The sequence below is a fragment of the Ovis canadensis genome, chromosome 19 (genome assembly GCF_042477335.2).
Source record: "Ovis canadensis isolate MfBH-ARS-UI-01 breed Bighorn chromosome 19, ARS-UI_OviCan_v2, whole genome shotgun sequence".
Lineage (NCBI taxonomy): Eukaryota > Metazoa > Chordata > Mammalia > Artiodactyla > Bovidae > Ovis > Ovis canadensis.
Window position 1 is genome coordinate 71,965,956 of NC_091263.1, and position 23,537 is coordinate 71,989,492.

At 56.5% G+C, this 23,537-nt stretch overlaps 1 protein-coding gene across 4 annotated transcripts in view; it reads right to left on the reverse strand.

Annotated features, from left to right (window-relative positions):
* FGD5 (FYVE, RhoGEF and PH domain containing 5) overlaps positions 1-23,537 on the reverse strand; it is a 118,918-nt gene that overhangs the window by 44,303 nt on the left and 51,078 nt on the right. For all 4 annotated transcript variants that reach the window (XM_069561033.1, XM_069561030.1, XM_069561032.1 and 1 more), the window contains exons 3-5: positions 16,538-16,673; positions 826-884; positions 683-713 (exon numbers count right to left, since the gene is read on the reverse strand). In XM_069561033.1, the coding sequence (XP_069417134.1) occupies positions 683-713; positions 826-884; positions 16,538-16,673 (226 nt within the window). The remainder of the gene's footprint in view (positions 1-682; positions 714-825; positions 885-16,537; positions 16,674-23,537) is intronic.

Sequence of the window (23,537 nt, forward strand, 5' to 3'; positions counted from 1 at the left end):
CCCATCACACAGCATGTGTCCAAAAAGCATTCACTGAGCTGAAGGGAACTGATGGCTCAGGGAAACTGCAGGCCGTGTGGCAGGCTGTGAAGGGTGGTCGAGCTGCAGCTCCACAATCTGGCCTTTCTTCTGAAAAGTCCACAGAACTGCCCCCGCCCCTCCCACCGGCTCAGTGGTTGCTGCCCCAATGCCAGGGTGACTGAGACAACCTCTCGCTACCCCAGCTCTGCTAGGGTCTTCGTGCAAACACATCACCTTGTCCCCAGAGGCCTAAACATACAATGCGTGCACACACATGTACCTGTACACGCACACACATGCACAGGCATGCCCCGACCCCACGTCTGAACTCAACACACCGAGCTATGACCCAGACCTGTACCTGTCTTCCTTCCGCCTTCCTCAACCTGAGGGTCAAGGAGACTGCAAGCACCTTTCCGGAAACCGAAGCATGTTCCCCATACGCCGCTCCCCACCCAGGCAGAGGGCAGCTCCGTGGGAAGCCCGTGCCATCCGCCCCCCGAAGCACAGGGATCAGGGGCCCGGCTTCCCTGAGAAGCCCCGGTGAACGGGGTCTCTGCTAGTGGAAGGCACCTCTGTGTCCTCAACTGCTTTTCTTCCCCTTGTATCGTAGCCGTGTCAGAGGGCAATTTGCTCTGGACAATTGAAGTGACTAACTCACCAGATACAAGTGCTGGAGCATCTCCACGTATCTGCAGGGGGAGAGAGGGTGGAGTGGGCATTAATTCTCGTTCTGCACAAGCCGGGCAGGGGCTGACGCTCTGTTATCAAGCCAAGGCCACGAGCCGTGGCCCAGGGACTCACGCTTTCTCTGAAGACAGCAGCTCCTGCGCGATGACGTGGGCTCTGGACTGTCCTTCCACCTGCAGGAGGAAACAGAGCAGTCAGGAGGGACCGTACCGGGGGACGGCAGGACGGGAAGCCCAGATCTACAGGCGCCAGTCAGGCTTATAGAAGGACCGTCATGCTGTTGGAGGAGGATCCACACGCTCAGATACCCCACCCACCGGTAACTCACTACCACGGCGCTGTTCAGCCTCGCACCCTGGCTGCCCCACCTGTAACAGGGACAGGACATCAGCAGCATCTAATGCCCAGTCCGGGGCCTTCTGCCCCCTGCGGGCTTAGTAAGCTGCTCAAGGGGACTCTGCCCACAGCCGGGCAGGTCCTGAACAACCTGTGGTTCTCTGTGCCAAGAGAGCCCTCTTGTCCTGATTCTGTACTTGCTGTCCCCTCAGCGGCCTCTCCCCGCTCTGCCTGCCCACCTCCCAGTTATCCTTGGAGACTTGGCCACGGTGTCTATCGCTTCCTCCAAAGAGCCCTCCGGATTCCCTCCCCAACTGGTTGGATTAGGTGTCCTTTCTGGGCGGCCTCCCTCAGGACACTGATGACCTCTCCCTGGAGGCAGGGCCTGGGAGGTGCGTCTCTGTGGCCAGTGCCCGGCATCGGGCTGCCCCTCCTCTGTCACCAAAAGAATGATCGAGTGAATGAATGAATGACTGCTTACGCCACTTGGGAAGCACTGACTCTCCTGGCTGACCGTGAAGGGGAGCCATTTAACCCATCTGAACCACAGCCTCTGCACCTGAGACAGGAGAGTAACTGAGATTCTGTCTACAAACAGGAAGGCTGGGCAAGGGCAGGGGCGGAGGCAGAGGCCCGGGCCTTTTGCCATGGGCAACCCCTGTGGCCCCAGACCGGCCCGGTATCAGACACTGCGGAGGACCTGGATGAGCAGAGACCCTGCGGGGCAGTGACGGGGATGGACGCGGCGCCTGTGCAGGCGAGGCTGGGCGGCGGGGTTGTAGTGAAGCAGAGGGCACCGGGACCCACGGCTCCTGGCCTCCCACCGCCTCCCCACACGGCCCCACGGAAGTCACTTTCCAAGATCAGACCTCAGCTTCCTGTGTGTGAGCAGAGTGACCTCTGAAGGCCCTTCTCTGCTCAACCTCCATGCTATTACACTTGAGAAGTAACAGTCTACTCCCATGACCAGAAATGCACCGCCTGTCCAGGGAGCAGCTTTTTGGACACCAGAACCAGGCAGTCTGGGCTCAAATCCCGCCTTCTGCCTTGTACTTGTTAAACAAGTCATCTAACCTTTCCATACCTCGACTTTCCTATCTGTAAAACGGGCACAGTCCTATAATGGTATCTCAGACACATGTATATTGTGAAGTCTAAACAAGTGTGTGTGTCCACACACACACACACACACATACACACACACACACGGAGCTTCCCTGGTAGCTCAGATAGTAAAGAATCTGCCAGCAATGTGGGAGACTGGAGTTCAATCCCTGGGCCAGGAAGATCCCTTGGAGGAGGAAATGGCAACCCGATCCAGTATTCTTGCCTGGGAAATCCCCACGGACACAGAAGCCTGGCAGGGTGCAGTCCACGGGGTTGCAGTTTCGATCCCTAGAGGGGGAAGATCCCCTGGAGTAGGAAACGGCAACCCACTCCAGGATTCTTGCCAGGAAGATTCCACGGACAGAGGAGCCTGGGCTATAGTCCATGGAGGTGCAAAGAATCAGACGCGACTGAGCGACTGAGCTCAGCACGTGTGAACTCTCAGTTGCGGCATGTGGGATTCAGCTTCCTGACTGGGGATGGAACCTGGGCTCCCTGCATTGGAAGCGTGGAGCCTCAGCCACTGGGCCACCAGGGAATTCCCGGATCTTCTCAGTCTCACTTTCGGACTCTTTCGGGTCTCTGCTCAAAAGCCACACACACGCTCGGGGGGGCCATCTGTGACAGTCTCACCCCGGGTTCTTGGCCTTGGCCCTGCTGACATCCTGGGCCCCACGGCTCTCGCTGCCCGTCAACAGCGTCCACGGCCTCTGTCTGCTGGATGACAGCTGCAGCCCCTCTGAGCTGTGACAACTGATGTGTCTCCGGACACTGCCGAATGTCCCCTGGGGCACGAGCCCGCCCCTGGTGAGCACCTCCACTCTAACCTGCTTCTCGCATCCTTTTCTTTTCGGCAGTCACACTACCTAACGCTGCCCTGGCACACAGGAGAAGTTCAAGACACGCTGGAATAAACGAGTGGAATTGAGATACACAGTACGTGCTCAATAAATGAGCCTGCTTTCCTGACTGGTCTGTCGCCAACTGCTTCCTGAGTAAGAGCATAGTGTTTGGGAGATTCCAGTCTCCCCAAGGCCACCCAAATTCAGCAGAATGTGGGCGCGTGGTCAGCCCTCCTCTGGCCCCTCACTGCCCCCTCTGCTGCAGAGCAGGAGGGAAACCTGTGAGGCCTCAGCCGGCCTCCTGCCCTCGATGGGCACCACGTCGAAGGCTGCCTTCTGCACCTGCAGGGCTGGCGCGGGCTCTGTGGCCCTTGCGCCTGGAAACGCACCCTGCCGGGATGGGCCTGAATGACTAAGGAGACCTCGTGGTCAAGCCTCTGTAACGAGAATCACTTTGTAGAGGATGGACAGGGCTCAGGAGACGCGCTCTGAGATGAGGCTGAGAGTCAGGACGACCGCCGATCTTCCGGGGGCCTGTGTGCCCATTCTCACTTGCGTCCAGCTTGACGCTGAGGCCTGTGCTCTGGGGTGGGAAGGCCTGGGTTCAAGTCCTGGGCTCCGCTCCTTCCTACACCTACACCCTAGGACAAGCTAGTCCTCTTCTCCCAGCTTCATCTGGAAAACATGGCTGATAATACTGCCTACTAATGATCTGACTCTGCGACCCCATGGACTGTAGCCCACCAGGCTCCTCTGTCCATGGGATTCTCCAGGCAAGAATCCTGGAATGGGTCGCCATTGCCTCCTCCAGGGGATCTTCCCGACCCAGGGATCGAACCTGGGTCTCCTGCGTTGCAGGCAGAGTTTGTTTTTTTTTTTTTTTCACCATCTGAGCCACCAGGAAAGAATAACAATAACAAACCAGCCAGCATTTACTGGACACTAAAGTTGAGCTCTGGATTTTCACATATATTATCTCACCGAACCTTCCCACAACCCAGGAGGTAACTGCTCTTATGAACCATTTTATAGATGAGGAAACTGAGCCACAGCTAAGTCCTACCCTTTGCTCAGAGTCACTGCTAGTCAGTGGCAGACACTTGATTCAGCCACAGGTAGTCAGCTCCAACCCAGAAGCACTTAGTGGCGTGCCTGGCACTCGGCAAGCGCTCAGTAAATGGTGCTTCGGTTCACTGAAGCAGGCGGAGTTTTCCAATCGGGAAACACCCATCCTGGACCTACTCCCTGAGGGTGGCGGCAGGAGCCCAGCACTGCAGGGGCGCCCAAGGTTGGTGCCCACCCCCAGCCTCAGGGCAGCGCCCACGCTGGCACCCAGCAAGGAGAACAGGGCTGGACGTTGGGACACTTCCTGACCCGCTGCCCGGCAGGACCGAGTGCAAGGCTCACTCAGACGCCTGCTTTCTCAGCGGGAAGATGGGGGGTCAGCGTCCCCCCACTACACGGCCCGGATGAGGAGGTGATAGACAGAGGGGTCACGTCCCGCCCAAGCTGCTGGAGCTGTCGCCACTGCCACAGGCTGGGTGCTGCTGGGAGGCAGTTCTGGGCACGGACCACTCTGCACTTCCCTCCCCAGCCCTCCCGCCAGACGGGTAGACTCCGGGTGGGATGCGGGGGCCGTCCTGCTTTCTGATTGTGCCCATGATGGACGTGTCTTCAGCAGCTGGACAAGAAGGGGGCCCGGCAAAACCATGTGCCCAGGACTCTCCTCCGAAGCTGCTCCTGGGCGTGGCTCCACTGGGGCTGTCTCATACAGATGTTTGCTTAACCAGGAAATGAACTCCGAGGCTGACGGCAGTGTCCAGGGACAGACTTCTGGGAACAGGGCTCCTCCCAGGAGCGTGGGGGCCGGGGCCTGCGCTATCGCATTCCTCAGGCTGGCGCTGCGGGTGTTACGCCAGGCGGCCACCCCTCTGCCCCGGAGCTCCAAGCCGCTTATCTCCGCCGCTCCCCTGGGCCGCCCAGCCGCGCTTCCGCCCCAGGCCCCAGCAACCCTGCCGGCCCAGTGCCGGCTGTCCTGGGACCAGGGCAGGGCCAGAGGGAGGGGAAGAGGCCTCCCTTAGGGACCCTCCTGGCTAAACAGACGCAGGAAGAGTTGGCAGTCCTGGCCCTCTGCCCGGGGCTCAGTTTCTCCAGCTTGAGGACAGGAGTTCTCTGTCTCCTTCTAGAAAAGCAGTCCCCTAAGTCTGGTCTGAGAAACTCTGGGGTTCCACCTCCCTTTTCCAACTACCTATTTGCGTGAGTCTGGATGTGCACTGCAGTCGAACAAAACAACACTTTCAACAGGTGGAATTCTCCTCAACAGAGGAGAATGCAGGTGTCTCCTACGAAGCCAGACCTGAACAACACGTTTGCAAAAACGTACAACCTAGGGACTTCCCTGGTGGTCTAGTGGTTCAGAATCCACCTGCCAATGCTGCGGACGAGGGTGCCAGCCTTGGTCGGGGAACTAGGAGCCCACATGCCCTGGGGCCACTAAGCCCGCGCACCGCAACGAAGGACCAGCACAGCCAAAGACTAAAAACGAACAATTAAAACCTGGTTACGCTTCTCACCGGTAGCTCAGATGGTAAAGCCTCTGTCCACAACGCGGGAGACCTGGGTTCCATCCCTGGGTCCGGAAGACCCCCTGGAGAAGGAAATGGCAATCCACTCCAGTACTCTTGCCTGGAAAATTCCATAGACGGAGGAGCCTTGTAGGCTACAGTCCATGGGGTTGAGAACAGTCGGATACGACTGAGCAACTTCACTACTCCTCTTCTCACTAAATATTTTGCAAAATAACTGTTTTTCATAATAAGTGCTATTTATGTTAACATAATATGGTCTGTGCCTGCTAAGTTGCTTCAGTCATGTCTGACTGTCTGCGACTCTGTGGACTGCAGCCCACCAGGCTCCTCTGTCCATGGGATTCTCCAGGTAAGAGTACTAGAGTGGGTTGCCATTCCCTGCTCCAGAGGATCTTCCCAACCCAGGCATCAAACCTGAGTCTCCTGCATTGGCAGGCGGGTTCTTTTACCATGAACGCCACCCCAGAAGCCCTGAAATGGTCTATTGTTGCTCTCTTTAGAATGAGTGAAAAGATACATGTTTTTAAAGTTTTACTCAGTGTTACCTTCTCACATGGTAACCATGGATAGATACAACTTACAGAAACAAAAATTCTTAGGGGCCTTGGATCATTTTTAAGAGGCTAGATATGGGTCTGAGACCAAAAGGTTTTAAGCAGCACTGTTTTAGAGTGTCACACTGATCACAGAGGACTGTGGATAGAAATGCTCTGCATTCTCAGTGATGAGCTAAGGCGCAGAGGTCTCGCGGCCACTGTAATATAATAGCAATCACCGCTTTGTTGCTGTGCGAAGCAGGGTAATGAGCCCCAGGCTGCCTGGCCTGGCCCTCAGCAGGGCCCCGTGTATGCCTGGGGCCGCCATTCTCTCCCCAGCGTCCTGTCCTGCAGCAGAATGAGAAACCGCCCCAAAGGTCCTGTTCTGTCACCTCTTGCCCTGCTTGCAGGCCTGCTGGGTTGAGACCTGCTCGGCCTTTAAACAGCTGCCTCTTTCCTTCACCTTCATCTCTGCCGGCTCCCGGCAGAGCCCCAAGTCCTGACGTCCGCAGCCTGGCTCAGTGCCCCCTCCTCTGCGCACACCTGCTCCCTGCCCACGGTCACCTGGGCACACCACTCCCTCACGCCATGACCCTCAGCTTCTTGGCTCCTGGGGACAGCTCTCCTTCTCAGATGACTGTCACCGACACCTGTGTCTGCTCCACCCACCTGGGCCTTGACCCCGCTCAGAACTGCCCTGCTCTAAGTCGGTGGGCGCTCTGGTCAGCACCTCAGACCTGAGGTCCCGAGCGTCCCGCAGCCTCAGCTGCGCTGCCCTCTTAGTTCATGAGAGCTACAGCCAGGGGCCTACTCCAGCCCACCCAAGGCTGTCAGCTGCAGCCCCGAGCAGCCCCACAGCCCCCGAGAGAGCCTGCCCTCCCACCCGATGCTGACGCCTGTGCTCTGGGCTCCACCCCTTCCTACACCTACACACCTGGACAAGTTTCTTCTCTTCTCTGAGCCCCATCGGTAAACCAGGGAGAACAATACCTACTGAGTAATGTAACAGCTGGTGCTTCTCGGACAGTATGACAGCTACTGTTGTTGCCGTTCAATGGCTCAGTCGTGTCCGACTCTGCGACCCCATGAACTGCCTCCCTGTCCATTACCATCTCCTGGAGCTTGCTCAAACTCAAGTCCATTGAATCAGTGATGCCACCCAACCATCTCGTCCTCTATTGTCCCCTTCTCCTCCTGCCTTCAATCTTTCCCAGTATCAGGGTCTTTTCCAAGGAGTCAGCTCTTCGCATCAGGCGGCCAAAGTATTGGAGCTTCAGCTTCAGCATCAGTCCTTCCAATGAATATTCAGGACTGATCTCCTTTAGGATGGACTGGTTGGATCTCCTTGTAGTCCAAGGGACTCTCAAGAGTCTTCTCCAATACCACAGCTCAAAAGCATCAATTCTTCGGTGCTCAGCCTTCTTTATTGTCCAACTCTCACATCCATACCCGGTTACTGGAAAAACCATAGCTTTGACTAGACGGACCTTCGTCGGCAAAGTGACGTTTTTGCTTGAAGACTTAGTGTGTGTTAAGTATGGTTCTGAGCTTTCTACATGGATTATCTCATTAAGTCCTCCCAACAACATATGAGGTAAGTACTATTATTCTTACCTCCATTTCAAAGATGGGGAAACTGAGGCACAGGGAAGTTCTATCCCTCTCCTGTTCCATTCCTCCCTGTCCCATGGAACTCAGATTTATTCCATAAGTTCGTGTAGCCTTTCTGTACCTTAGGGCTTTCCAGCTCATGCAGGTTCCTGAGTCCAGAAGTTCCCTGTGATCTGTGAAGTGTCTCTAAGTCACCGCCTAAACCTTAGCTGGGCAGAGCGCCAGGGTGGGCCCCCGATGCTCCATCCAACCAGCCTCCTTGACCACATATCCTGTGGGTGGCGGGTGGGGGGACCACATCCGGACAGAGAGAAGGGGATGCTGACCAGGGCTGTTTCAAACCCTGGGAAATATTCCTAAAGAGCCTTAGCTATTTTGAGGGTCCCAGTGAGGGGCCTTGCTGGAGTGTCCTGAGGTCATGTCCGGAGCTCAGGGACCCCACAAGAATGCTGTCTTCGAGGCCCCCCATCCCCTGCCCTGGAACGCACTGGGGTTTCCAGCACAGACTTCAGCGGCTGTCAGGAGGTTCAGACAGGCGCTAGAGGAGAGGAGGGTTGCTTTTATCCCAGCTGCCACCTGTGTTTGCACAGGTGCCAGAGAAGGGATGAGGCGGGCCAAGGAGAGGCCACACCTGCAGGACAAGGGGGGAAGTAGGTGGGACCAATGGAGCCTCTCCCCCCATCTCCCCCTCCCCTAGGAACCAGCAGTCAGCTTTGGCTCCTGGGACTCCCAGCCTAACTCGAGCTCTTGAGCACAGGCTGGAGTGAGCCTGGGTTTGGCCCAGATTCTTCAGAAAACTTCCAGCATCACAGAGAGTCTCTGGTCCTGGATGCGATTTGCAATGCTGATGGCGTGTTATCTCGGAGCTTCAGGAGACCCCACGAGGCTTCCAGAGACATGACTTCTCCTCGACTGTCTCCAACCTGCTGGACAGCGTTTAGAGAGCGGCGGCCTCTCCCAGAGGCACGGTCTCCTCTCCCGGGAGACAAAGGGCTCTCCCGTATCACAGACCCCACACCCATCCCGTCCCCATCCCTGGCCCCCGGTATCCACCGTGCTCTCTGCGTCTGTGCCTCTGACCGGCTTAGTCTCCTGCTGTACATGGAGTCACATGGTGTTTGCCCTTCTCTGACTCCCTGACTTCACTGAGTACCGAGCCCTCGGGGTCGGTGAACATTGTACCACGTGACAGGATTTCCTTCCTTGTAAAGGCTGAGTAGTGTTCCATGGTGTGTGAAGTCCATGCTGTTTAGGCACCCATCCTTCGATGGACACTGAGAGGGCAGATTTCATGTTAAGTGCTCTTAGTAAAGTAAAGAAATCAAAGGGGTCCTATCCTGAGCATCTCACTTCAGTTTGAGAAACGACCACCCAAAGGTCAGGAAGCCAGTCAACGACTGGGCTCCGCGCCTCCACGCCGTGTGCTCTGCCCTCCTAGGTATATCTCTCCACAGACCACACTACGCTTCACCTCCTCCTGGAAGCCTCCCTGGCTGTCCTGACTCTTAAGACTGGGGACACTCACACGGCTCAGGCACAATTACACAGCTGAGACCGCACAATTATTCCATCTTCCTTGCAGCCTTTGTTCTGTAAATAACTGTGATGTGTAACCTTTATGAAAATGCATAAAACGCAGCGCCTAGAGATTATCACACGAGGAGCCTTCTCATTCTCCACCCTGACCGTAAGTCTCCAGTCGGGCACCCCACTGGCTTCTTTTCCTGCACCTTGGGGTGCAGAGGGCACTGTGGATACTCCACACAGACCAGACGGCTGACACACAGACCAGAGCTCAAACTTGAGCGTGCATGTGAGCCACCGGGGGGCTCTTGTTAACATGCAGATACGGGACGAATCTAGGGACTCGGGGTGTTGGGGGTCTGTGGGTCAGACTCTGAGCAGCCGGGCTGTGGACCAGGCACAGAGAGTGATGCTCACAAAGTCAGGAAGGAGAAAGGGAGGGCAAAGGTGACCTCGTGGCCCCAGCTCTAAACTGGTCAAAGGGGTCTGAGCCTTGGCAAAGAGGAAAACCAGGCACAGAGGAAGCTCTCTGAGGACCGGGGCATCCCAATGCCGCCATCCCCAATCTGGGGGCTCCTGGCAGCCCGCAAGCCCTCCAGGGCCCTGAGCAAAGAGGTGTGGGACAGGCAGGCAGCCGGGACACTGCCCTGGACCCCTGCGCCCCCGTTCTCTCCCTTCCACATTAGGTTCTAAGAGTCTGCACCTTCATCGTCCTCCACTCAACTGTCTGAAAATAAACTCTCTGTGTTAACTTGGCTGAACTGCTATGCTCTGTAAATTGTACATGACTGAAGCGGTGCTTTTGCTCATTAAACTGTCCATCTGAGAGAGTTTTCCACGCTTAAATGCAGGACCTGGGTCTAATGCACTCATTCATGAATCAGTTTCGTTGAGGATATTTACCGAATGCTATTTTATGAGCCAGGCAGCAGCGACGTAACTGCGAATAGGATGGTCACGGTCCCTGCCTTCCTGGAGCTATTCTGAGAGGAAAAGGTGAATAGCATGCAACTAGGCAGAAGAAATAACAGAACAATCACAGCCTGAGATAAGGCAGAGGAAGGAGAGGACGGGAGTGCGCAGGGCGGGCAGGGAGAGGCCTCTCAGAGGAGGTGGTGTCTCCTCGCAGCCCTGCGGCCTGCAGTGCCAAAGGCAGGAAGAGCGTCTTGTGTGGAAATAAGTGCAAGTGCAAAGGCCCTGGGGTGCGGGCAAGGAACAGACCACCTCGATCTGCAGCCTTTGTGGCTGAACTCCATTCCATCCGTGATTAACACATGACAGCAGAAGATGAAACGCCAGGGACTCTCAAGTCTTTCCAATCTGGTGCCAATCGCCAGAACAGCGAACTTGAGAGGAGAGGCAAGGACTTGGGGGTGGGGCTAGGGCGCGTGGAAAAGTGGCGAGTTCCGCTGGGGATGTGCCGAGTCTGAGGTGTCTGCAGGGCTTCCGAGAAGGGCCCCTTAAAGCAGGTGGCAGCTGGAATGTGAGGCTAAAGGGAGGGGTGGGGTGGGAGGTCAGCTCCGAGGACACACCTGAGGAGGGCTGGCCACTGGCCCGCCAGCGGCTGCCGGAGCAGAGGACCGGGAGGAGAGTGGGGCTGGAGGAGCCCCAGGAAATCAACACCTCCATGGAGCCGCCAGCAGAGAGGATGGCCAGGGAAGCAGGGGGAGAGCGAGGAGAAGACAGAGCCAGAGACGCTGAGGCAGCTCCCGTGGCAGGGAGACCGCCAGAGCGGAGGCTCGGTGTCCGAGGTGGACAGTGTGCAGAGCCGGGGACCACAGTGCGGGGGGGAGAAGTGAGAGGAGCCTGCTTGTGGGCGGAGCAAAGGCCTGCAGAACCTGTCCAGCCCACTTCCTCCTCCTCTGCCCCCCCAGGCTGACCTCCTGGGTTCACTCCCACCTCCCACCTCTGCACTGTGGCTCCCTGACCACAGGGCTGTCCCCAGACCTTCCCATTTTCTGGGTACATACACAAAAGAATTGAAAGCGATGTCTTAAAGAGAGAATCGCACACCCAAGTTCACAGCAACATGACTCACAGCAGTGGGGAAGTGGAGGCAACGCAAGCATCCGTGGACGGATGAACTGACAACATGTGACATGAACACGTCATGGAATAGCATCCAGCCTTCCAAGGAAGGAAATCCTGACACGTGTGACAACACGGATGAACCCGGAAGGCATTCTGCCAGGTGAAATAAACCAGACACACAGAAACAGACGGTGTCTAGAGTGATCACCATCACAGAAGCAGAGAGTAGAATGGGGCGTGCCAGAGGCTGGGGCGGGGCGGGGCGTTGCTCTGTGAGACATGCTGACTCTCAGTCTGGGAAAATGAAAAAGTTCTGGAGATGGACCGTAGGGATGGTTGCCCAACAATGTGAATGCTCTTGGCGCTACTGAACCGTACACTTAAAACCGGTCCAGGTGGAAGCCTTTACGCTATGTGCATTTTAAACCCCCCCCCTTTTTTTTGTTTTTGCTGTGCCAGGCCTCAGCGGCGGCACATGGGGTTTTCTATCTTCAGTGCAGCATGTGAGATCTAGTTCCCTGACGAGGGATCGAACCCAGGCCTCCTGCGTTGGGAGCGTGGCGTCTTAGCCACTGGACTGCCAGGGAAGTCCTTCAATGAAACTTTTAAAAATGTAAAAAAGAAAAGCCTCCTCCAGCCTCCGCAAGTTTCCCGTCTCTCCTCTCCCCGCGTGCCGTCCCCCGCCTCTGTGGTTTGCGTTGTCCATAGCGCTTTCACCACCGCAACCCATCTCAGGGAGTTTTCTGGACGACCGCTCATCACCTTCTAGAAGGTGCACTCCAGCAGAGCCAGGAGACACCTGGTCTGACCTGTGGCTGCTGTTTCTTCAGCCCTTAGAGGGATGCCTGGCACACAGTAGGTGCTCAGTAAATAACTGACAAAGAAGTACAACTGCTGAAGAAGAGGAGGGCCGGGTGGAACTGGGTGAGGTCACAGAGAGAAGAGGTGCGGATGGGAGGGAGCTCTCATCCGAAAGGAGACGGTTTTCTGGGAAGGTGGGCTGGCTGCAGGGGAAGAAGCTAAGGCAGGTGAGGCCCAGCCTCCCAGGCCCACAGGAGCGCGTCTGCAGTGGAGCCAACACGCGCCGGAACGCGGGGTTCAGGGTCTGCAGCGTGGAGAAGGTGCATGGTGACATTAACACAGGTTGGGGGCTGGCCCCATGGAGGTGACCAGGGTTCAAGCGGATCCTTTAACCCCGACAGACGGTCCGGGCGAGGTCACAGGTGCAAAGCTGGGGGCAGGAGGCCAGCATGGAAGCCGGGCCGGGCCCCTGGGCCCCTGGGTGCAGCCGGGAGGGGGCGTCCTGCCTGGGCAGGAACCAGAGAGGGTGGGCAGGCAGGATGGGTCTGCTCCAGAGGACGGGGCTGGGCTCAGGCATGGACCTCTCCAAGAAAACAACATCCTTGGTGACAAAGGGACTCCGGCCAGGGAGGAGGTAACCCGAGGGGCCACCAACTCATGGGCTGATCTCGGGGGACCTGGCTTGTTGCCCAAAGAGTCCCCGTTAACTTGAAAACCGGGCACACTGTCGGGAGGGGAACTGGCCAGCCAGCTTGTGAATGCCTCCTTTCATTGCTAGATCTATTTTTAGGTCCGTCTCGATTCTCTTTTTTTGCCCCCTCTTGCCTTCAACCCACACCCTTTGTCTGTCCTCGAGTGGGAGCGAGAGAGGTCAGACAGGTGGGTGGACCAGCTGGGCTCAGCTTCCTGTCCCGCTGCAAAAATCTCTCCCCTCCCGCCTGGATCGTCCCAAAACATCTGGGAAGGGTGGGTGTGGCTCAGCACTTTTTATTTATTGTTACGTAAACCGTATCACCCTGGAGGAAGGGTGGGGCTCACCACCATATCCCCACACACGCCCAAGGTCCAGGGGAGGCCATCCCAGTCCAGGGCTGCCCCTTTGAGACGGCTGGAGTGGAAATCTGGGTCCCCTTGTCCCCAGGACGCAACAGAGGCCCAGAGAGGTAAGGTCTGCTTTTCAGAGAGGCAGAATTTTCAGAGAGGATGGAAGATGGAAGAATAAGAAGTGAATGTTCCACCTGCCCACCCCAGGAAAGATTGCTCCATCTAGCAACTTCCCAGTGGTCGAGGGGCCCTCACCCCCCAGGACTGCCAGGGAGCGCCCTGCAACAGCCTGTGGTGGGGGCTTGATCAGGAGGTACAGACACTGATTGAAACCGGCCTGCTCTCGGCTCTGCCCTCTCCCGGGATCCACCCGCAGGAAAAAATGTGTGTGTGAGGAGGGCTACAAATGGGTGCCCTGCGGTGTTGTCCACAGAGCAGAGGAGGCTAAGACTCCAAGCTCCCAATGCAGGGGGCCTGGGGGGTTCGATCCCCGGTCAGGGAAGGAGCTCCCACGTACTGCAACTGAACGTTTGCCTGCCTCAACTAAAAGACCCTGCACGCTACAACGAAGGCAGGGATCCTGTGGGCAGATGAATAAATAAGTTATTGAAACACCAGAGACACTGCAAATGCCCCTCAGCGAGGGGAGGGCCGAAAAACGACAGCACACCCAGACACTGGAAGAGTCGGGCACAGAAAAAACGAGCGAGAGCTTCCCGCGCGGACGCGGGGCAACGTCTCAGATCCCAGCGAATGAACCAAGTGATCGGCCCTGTTTCTCAGAGCTTGATATGGTTTACAGAGGGGGGAAAAAAAAATCACAGCTCCACAAAAAATGTCATCCATCTCGTCCGTTTCCGACGCTTAATGAATGATGTACGTCTGTGGAATACAGGGGAGAAGGTGAGAAAGGACACACAGCCGACTGCGTACCAGGTACCTCGGTGAGGCAGGGGGGCCAGGAATGAGCACCCCCTGGGGTACTGAGCCCTCACCTGTGACGAGGACCCCCCCAGCGGAGCACGCTTCAGGTGATGAAGACCTGATGTCCACAGGGCCTGGACCCCTGCAGCATCACAAAGGCCTCACAGGGAGGAAGTCAGGGCGGGGAGCAGGCTGGCGGGGGGCGCACAGTCTGTTTGGCAGGTGAGGAAGCTGGGCTCCCGAGAGTGGACGGACCAGCCTGGGGGGTCTGGCCTGCCATGTCTCCCTCTGGGCGCTCAGAAACGACGGGACAGTCCTTCTCATGGTGGAAAGTGGCCGGCAACACAGCGGGAGCGGGGAGACGCAGGTGGTCCCAAGAGAAGGTTGGGAACCACCACAGGGTACACAGAACTGCACATGGGGGGCCCCACTGTTTTCTCAGTCCCTCAGCTCTGCGGGGACCCAGCCCCAGCCCCAGCGTCAGAGTGAGGGCCGACCCCCAAGGACAGCGAGGGCGCTCTGCTCCCAGGCTCCACAACCCCAGCGACGCCCAGAAGGGCCAGAGTCAGAGCTTACCTCCCTTCCCCACATGCCCACCCCTCCCCAAGCCAAGAGCTCCTCCCGGAGGGAGGGGAGGAAGCGGAGAGGAAGAGAAGGCCACCAGGATCGCAGCAGAGAAACAAGCAGACAAGAATGGGTTTGGAGTCAGCGCTGTTTCCAGCCCCTTCAATCACGTGCAGTGTGGCCTCGCGCAAGCGACTTAACCTTTCTGAGCCTCTGTGTCCTGGACTGCAGAACAGGGGAAGTGCCACCGGCTTCAGCACTGTCGTAAGGAATGAAATCGAGAGACCGGGCTTGGGAGCACTGGGTGCCCCACGCACAGCTCGCTGCCCAGAGAGTGAGGAGCAGGGAGGGGAGGGAAGGGGAGGGGACCACGGCCGAGAGGGCGGGAAAGCCCCCTGACCCTGGCCCTGACCCTTGAGCATCCTCGCAGCACCGGGCAGACAGGTGAGCAAACTTTTAAAAGAAACCAAATGCACCGGAGAAAATGAAATTCATGCTCGGTAAGTGCCAGGCACCTGGGTTGGCGCTCCCAGAGGAAGAGCCTGTGGTCAGAGTGGACCACCTCACCTGGGCTGGGAGGGGAAGACGCCTGCCCGGGGTGGGGGACAGAGAGGAACAGGTGCCGAGGGAGGCGTTCGGGCTCCTTCTCCCCGGCAGATGGGAGGGCGCCCAGGAGATGAAGGGACAACCCCAGGCTGGTCTCAGGCGGCCTGGCGGTGGGTGTCACCCTGGTCTAAACTGCTGGGCCCCAGCACCTCGTGATGTCGCCTGGGGGATACCACTAGCAGCGGTGTAGCCGTGGTCAAGTTCTTCGGCTCCGATAATTTCTGCAAACCTGAACACGGGAAAACAGCCTGTGTGTCCTGGAAGCGCGTGAAAGGACGGAGACTGGGTCGGGAATGGCGAGAGGCGTGGGCTCACCCCAGCACCAGATGGCGAGCCGATGTAACCACCACCATGAACAAGGCCTGAGGCCTGATAACAAGGTCTGGGCCGTGACTGTGACCTCGGCCTCGCCTCACCATCCACCTCCAGAGCTTCCGTGGTGGCCCAGATGGTAAAGAATCTGCCTGCAATGCAGGGCACCCAGGTTCAGTCCCTGGGCTGGGAAGATCCCCTGGAGGAGGGCAAGACAACCACTCCCGTATTCTTGCCTGGAGAATCCCACGGACAGGGGAGCCTGGTGGGCTACAGTCCATGGAGTCTCAAAGAGTGGGACACGACTGAGCGACTAACACTTTCCGGTTCACCTTCTCTCAGCCCCGCCCACCCCCCACCCCTCACTCCAGCATCACGGTAGGGAGCAAGGACATCTCCATGAGACTCGCTCACACGCCTAGCTCATCGCACCCTCACAATTCCCACTTCACAGATGAGGAAACTGAGGCCCAGGGCCCCGAGGTCACTGGAATCTAGGCCTTGTGTGCTCAGTCACTCAGTCGTGTCTGATTCTTTGTGACTGCGTGGACTGTAGCCCGCCAGGCTCCTCTGTCCGTGGGGATTCTCCAGGCAAGAATACTGGAGGGGGCTGCCTTGCCCTTCTCGAGGGGATCGTCCCGACCCAGGGACGGAACCCCAGTCTCCTGCCTGGCAGGCAGATTCTTCACCATCTGAGCCACCAGGGAAGCCCTGCCTTGATTCAAGTCAGGCAGTTCTATCCCACGTCCCCCCCGACCGAGGCTCTGGAAGCTCCAGGCTCCGGGGACCCAGGCGGACGTGAGCAGTCATCCCCGGAGCATCCCGTGGCCCCCGTCTGCCGCGTGTCTTCAGGCAGCAGCGCCGAACGAGACTCGGCCTCTGAGTCCAGCCAGGGCTCAGCTGTCTGCAAACAGCTCCCTCCGCCTGGAGACGGGAGGGAGTGGGCCTTCCCTCCACCTTCGCGTCTCTGACCCCCACATCCCACCGGCCACCCGCCTACCTTGTGGGGGAGGCTGGGGTCTCTCGCAGCGCTGTCCTCCTCCTCTTCTGAGCTTCCGCGCTCTTCATCTGACGTGAGGTCCTCCTTGGGGGCCACAGCCGAGATGGGACAGACCTTGTAGGGCTCGGTGTAGGCGCTGGGGACACAGCAGAGAGGCAGGGTCAGAGCTGCCAGTGTGGCCAAGGGACAGTGAATCGGCCAGGGCCCTGCTAACACCACGAGCCATTACCGAGTGCTCTGCGTCTCCACAGGGACCCAGAGACGGGTAAGACCAGGCAGGACCTCCTTCCTGCCCCAACCCCGCCAGTCTGTTCTGGTTCACTGGACATTCCAAGCTCTTCACTGCCTCAGGACCTGTACACGTGCTGTTCAAGACAGACCTCTCTCCCAATTAGCTGCAAGGAGACCCGGGCCCGATCCCTGGGTCGGGAAGATCCCCGGGAGAAGGGAACGGCAACCCATGCCAGTATTCTTGCCTGGAGAATGCCAGGGACGGAGGAGCCTGATGGACTGGCCCCATCACAGCAGCCTCCTTGCTCCCAGCCTCTCTCTACACAGCAGAGTGACTGACAAGACAAACCAGGCCACATCTCAGCTCTTGCTCGAGGACCTTCAACGGCTCCCTCCTGCCTTTGGCAACGTGGTCCCAGATGACTTCTCACAGAATCTCTCTTCATACTAACAATTCAAGCATCTTGTTAAATTTTTATCAATACTGATTCCTGCCCTCTGGGAATGATGGATGGATGAATGAGAAGCGGCCATGAGGAAGGCGTCTTCAGGCCTTCAGTGGGCAGACTCAGGACCCCTGCCTCAGGCCTGGTCCACGCAGGGGGAAGCATGGCCTGGAGGGTACATCAGGGGAGCACATGCGTGCAAGGAGAGGCTATTCCTGGCACCAGGAAGACCACGCACACCTCTCTCCAGGTCTGCCCCGAGAAGGACCCGCATCCTCTGGTCCCACGGGGGCCAAGAGCCAGAAAGATCAGGGAGAAGTGGCCTGTTCCTGCCTGGACTCCTGGCGCCGCGTGTGTGTGTGTGTGTATAGTGTGGGCTTACAGTCATGCATCTGACTGTACAGACACAGCCCTGACCAGGCTGGAGCCGTGTGTGTCTGTGTGTGTGTAGTGTGGGCGTGTGTGTGTGTGTGTAGTGTGGGCTTTCAGCCATGCACAAGTGTGCAGACGCACACCCCTGACCCAAGCCGGAGCTGTGTGTGTGTGTGTGCGCGCATGCGTGTGTGTGTGTGCGCGCGTGCGTGTGTGTGTGTGTGTGCGCGTGTGTGTGTGTGTGTGTGTGTAGCGTGGGCTTACAGTTATGAACCTGTGTGCGGAGGCATAGCCCTGATCCAGGCTGGAGCCAGGCCCCGCTCAGCTATCCCACCGCCCGCCCTTCTGGCTACAGCTCTGCCTTTCTCTTTTTCAAAATAATGGATGGCCCAAAAGTTCATTTGGGGTTTTCTGTAACATGCATGGAATCTCATTAAGATCATTAGAAGATTTCTTATCAGAATTTGGAGGATACAAGGTAGAGGGCCAATATATTCAAAATGCTTAAAGAAAAAAACCTGTCAGCTAAGAATCAACCCTGAATTCCACACAACTGTCCTTCAGAACGGAGCTGGACGTTAAGACATTTCCTAAATAAGGCTTCAGCAGCTTGTGACAACAGAATCTGCGCTGCAGGAAGCGTTCGAGGGAGTCCTGCAAAGTGAGGTGAAAGGGCACTAGACAGAACCACAAACTCACAGGGAGAAATAAAGGTCACACGCGGGCAATTACGAAACTGCAACGATGAATTCTACCAGTCAAGGAAGAATGAACGCCAATCATTCTCAAAGTTTCCCCCCAAAGTTGAAGAGGGAACACTTCCCAACTCGTTCCACGAGGCTAGTATTGCCTCCATCCTCCGGGCAGCGAGTCGGAACCCTGAACATCTCGGGCCTGAATACGACACGTCTTCCAAGTTCACCCTCACGTGGGCCCCTCCCGACTCCGCTGTCACAGCCTCGGAGCCCAAGCCATCACTCGCCTGGAGGTCTGTGACACTCGCTTCCAGCTGGTGCCCCTTCCCTGCGGCTGCCCTCCCATCTCTTACCCCGGCGGCCAGAGGGGCCATCTCAGACCCCGTCTGACCCTGCCACCCTCCTGCTGAATCTGTTCAGGGCAGTCCAGTGCTGCTGGCATTTGGCCCCAGCAGCTCAGCCTGCTGGGCGAAGCTCTGCTACCCTGGGGTGCGGGAAGCTGGGCATCCTTGCGCCCGATGCTGCCGTGAAGTCTGCCCAGCATCGGACACTGCCAGGTACCCGGGAACTTGAGGGGCTCTGCCTCAAACCAGGTAAGGGATGGACTCCTCGCAGCAGACACTGGGGAGAGAGCTCATGGATGCCCCAAACTCCAGAGATGGGGAGGGGCTGGCTCAAGGTCATATGGCAAAAGGGGGCCAATACACATGGCCTCTGCCTACATTTGATCCCATTTAACAGACATGAAAAGAGAGGCCCAGTTGGGTTCCCTCAGGGCACCACTGTGTGCAGCTGACTCTCAGGCTGCAAGGGCAAATGGGCTTTGTGTTTGTTCTCTGTGCTCTTTTTATTTCCTTTTGGAGCAGCAGCAGGAGAATCCCCATGAACAGAGGGCTGTAGTCCATGGGTTCACAAAGAGTCAGACACGACTGATCGACTTAGCACAACTCCCAGGTGGGGCTGTCTGGGTTCAAATCCTGGCCAGGTATTATATTACCTTTCTAAGCCTCAGCAGTGCCCAACTCATTCAGCTGCTGGGAGGGGTCAATGAATTATACTGCAAGACACTCACAACAGTGCCTGGCACATCACAACTCAATAAAGGAGAGCCACGGCTCTCCTCCTCCCCAGCTTGGCTTGGCTGAGCACGGCTGCTCCATTCTGGACCAACTGCTGTCTAAAGTCAGCTTGTCTTTAGCATCTGCTTCTATTCTGGCCTCATCCTGATAACACCCATGAAGTCACAGTACGTATTCTTCTAACACTTTAAAATAAACCACACGATTATTCATCTATGACGTGTTTGACGACAATGCCCTTGCCCTCCCCTGAAGGTGCACAGACCTTCAGAGACAAACCCAGTGAGCACGGATCCACCATCTGTCCTCAAGCCAACCTCACCTTCTGGCTAGAAACGTGTCCCTGGCTCTCTTTAATCTACTTCTTCCTCTCACTTTTGTTTTCTAGAAAGATCTAAGAGAGGAGTCAGGAGACAAGGGCTGGTGTGCTCTCATGATATTCTGGCTCATTAATTTCACTGTCCTACTGAGAGGCTGTGAGCACAACAGACGGAGGCAAACTGCCATGAAAAACACACTTTCACAACATAGAAAAGTGACTGTAATCCCCTGCCTTGACAGTCAATGGAAGCCTTAGTGGCAGACCTTATCTTAGACTGGACTCATTAGTTAAATAAGCAAATCAAAATAGTCTAGGACCACTAGTGTCAACAGAACTGCGTCTACGCACTGCTGATATTTGCTACCAGCTGATCTTCAAATCCAGGGGAAGAAAAACACCTCCAAGACATGCTTTCTTAATAATTTCTGCCCAAATGCTCCGACACGCCCTGGAAAGCTCATGTCCTTGGTGAGTAATCACTTCCTCCCTAGGGGGACAGAATGGGAACCCTCACAGAGGGTTCATCCATTTCCCCAGTTCAGTTCAGTTCAGTCACTCAGTCGTGTCCAAATCTTTGTGATCTCATGAACCGCAGCACGCCAAGCCTCCCTGTCCATCACCAACTCCCGGAGTTCAATCAAACTCATGTCCATTGAGTCAGTGATGCCATCCAACCATCTTATCCTCTGTCGTCCCCTTCTCCTCCTGCCCCCAATCCCTCCCAGCATCAGAGTCTTTTCCAATGAGTCAACTCTTTGCATCAGCTTCAACATCCGTCCTTCCAATGAACAGCCAGGACTGATCTCCTTTAGGATGGACTGGTTGGATCTCCTTGCGGTCCAAGGGACTCTCAAGAGTCTTCTCCAGCACCACAGCTCAAAAGCATCAATTCTCCAGCGCTCAGCTTTCTTTATAGTCCAACTCTCACATCCATACATAACTCCTGGAAAATCCATTTCCCCAGTCAATCAATATGAACCTATGAGATAGGTCCTTGCACAGTATACCCTGAGGAAGGCTGCAAGGCCTGTATTTTCAGCTATCTGGTTCCTATCTGTTTGGTTTTTGGCCATTCAGACTCTGTACTGTAGGTACTGGTAGCACAGTGGCAAACAGACACACACGGTCTGTTCCATGGCCTCTCCAGTCAAAATGCCCAACCCTAACGAGGGGACGTCCCCGACGGCCCAGTGGCTGAGATTCCACGCTCCTAACGCAAGGCTCCCGTCTACTCACTCACCCATCCACACGCTTTTCACCCATTGGCCGTATGGCCACTCACCCCTCCCTCCCTCCCTCTCTCCACCAGTGCCCCCAGCCCTCCATCCATCCACTCGCCTACCCATTCATCTGTCCAACTGCCCGCCCGCTCAGCCATCCCGCCACCCACCCACCCACCTGGCGATACTTTTATCCATCCAACTCAACCACCCATCCTTCCATTCCCGCACTCACTGGCTCACCAAAGATAAAGCAGCGCCTACTTCAAAGAGCAAGCCCATGAAGGAATCAAGGGTGGCCACAGTACAGTGCAAAGTACCGGCTGAGAGGACGGGTCCAGAAGTCAGCCTGCCTGGTTTGAATCCCAGCTCTACCACTTCAAGCAAGTTACTGCAACTTTCCATGCCCTTTTTTTTTTTTTAATCTGCAAATCAAGGGTAATGACACATGCTGGGAAAACGGACAAAAATGCCACGTGGTCAGCAGTGTTGGTTTCGAGACCAAATGGCCTAGAACTTCGGCATCAGATCAAGGAGAGGCGCTGTGACCTCAGGCAAGGCCTCTCTGTCTCTAAGCCGCAGTGGGGATGACTGTCTAGGTTCACTGTGGGCTTCAGGGAGAACAGGATGCGACCTTAATATGTCCCTTTTGGCCAGCCTGCAGAGGAGCCAAGTTTTAAATCCCCCAGACTACTCTCCACAGGGCTGTGTCCTCCCCCTGGGCTGACTTGTGCTTTAAAGGGAACATAAATTAAAGCTGCTCAGAGCTCGTTACCCTAAACGACCCTCCAAATGAGCACAGTCCTTTCCAGCAGCCTGGAGTCGTAAAAGGACACGAGCACCCATGTGGGGGGGACGAGCGCTTTGTAAGCTGGCCCAGGGCGGTCAGGCTCTGCCCGTTAAATCCCACCCGGTGTGACACTCACTGACAGCGGGAAGGTTGTCCCCTGCGGGAGCCTCTCACGGGCGCCTAGGGCCCTCGCTCTGCCCCCGCTGGTGCAGTGACATGTGGGAGGAGGCCAGATTGCAGATATCACGGCCCCTGGCTCCTCTGAGATGGGCTGGAACCTTCCTGGAGCTCTCCAGCTTGGCGGGGGTGCAGGGGCTTCGGCACTGCGATCTCTGGGAGCTGGAAAGTTTGAGATGCAGGAGACAGGATGACGGACTCGGCAAATATGACTATCCTCATTAGCGGGGTGGCTGGAAGAGCTTAGAAGCGGATGGAAGAGAGGGCTGGGTGCAAAACCAGGGATTTCCAAATCCTCAGACCCGAGTCTAACTCTCTGATCTCAGCACCTTCAGAGTTCAAACATCCCTCCAGACCTTCTCCGGGACACATCTTCTGCCCTGATTATTTCCTGGTCACTCAAACCTGACCCCTCACCAGTCCCCCTTCTTCAAAGGCTCAGGAAGTTTTCCTAGATACACGTATCACCTGGACTGAGGGCTTTGAATCCCAGGCACTGGAAACCACCCAGGAAGATGGGGCTCAGAGACCTGAGAGTCCTGCCTTCACCGCCACCCTGATGCATGGCTATGCTGGTGGGCCTCAGTTAGTGCATCTGTAAAATGGAGGAGCAGACACCCGCAGCCGTGAAAACGGGTGACTGTGTGCACTCGATGGCCTGGTTGGGGGGCGGGGGGGCCAGGCTCTGAGAGCAGCTGCCGCCTGCAGTCTTCTCCTGGCATGAGCCTCTGCTTCGCTCCCTCTGGAGGGAGAGCGGCCCAAACCCGGGGTCAGCCAAGGGAGAGTGCTCGTAATGCTTCCCAGAAACATGATTGAAGGAGGCTTTTCTGAAAGTTCAATTTCCATCTTGCACTAAGTAGAAACAGAAGTGCATCCTTGCTCTCCGTCCTCCAACAGCCACACCCCTCTTCCTCAAGCACGCACGCCTCAGGGTTTTATAGGGATTTGTTTTCTTGTTATAACAGGTTTATTGACATGTAATTCACATACCAGAAGGTTTATCCTTTTAAAGGGTACAATCCAGCGCTTTTTAGTATAGACACAGAGCTGCGCAGCCATCACCATTATCTAATTTAGAAACTTCTCATCAACCCCAAACGAAACCATGTACCATTTAGCAATCAGCCACATTCCTCTCCCTCCCCAACCTCGGGCAACCACTAACTCACTTTCTGACTCCAGCAGTAGCAGTGTTAGTCGCTCAGTCGTGTCCGACTCCTTGCAGCCCCCTGGACTATAGCCCGCCAGGCTCCTCTGTCCACGGACTTCTCCAGGCAATAATACTGGAGTTGCCATTTCCATCTTGAGGGAGTCTTCCTGCCCCAGGGATCGAACCTGAGTCTCCTGCACTGCAGGCAGATTCTTTACCACTGAGTCACCAGGGGAGCCCAGGGCTCTGCCTATTCTAAACATTTCATAGAATGGACTCATAGTCGAGTCATCATTTGTCCTTTTGTGTCTGGCTTCTCTATTACTTCAGCGTGCTCAAGGGCCACGTGCCAGCACTGCACTCTGTTCAAGGGCCACTGACACTCCACGGCACGGCTGTGCCACATCCAGCTTGCCCGGCCATCCCTCGAGAGACACTTGGGCTGTCTCCACGTCTCGGCTAGCCTGAAGAGTGCTCCTAGGAGCATCCACACTAAGAGTTTTGGGAGTATGTTTTCA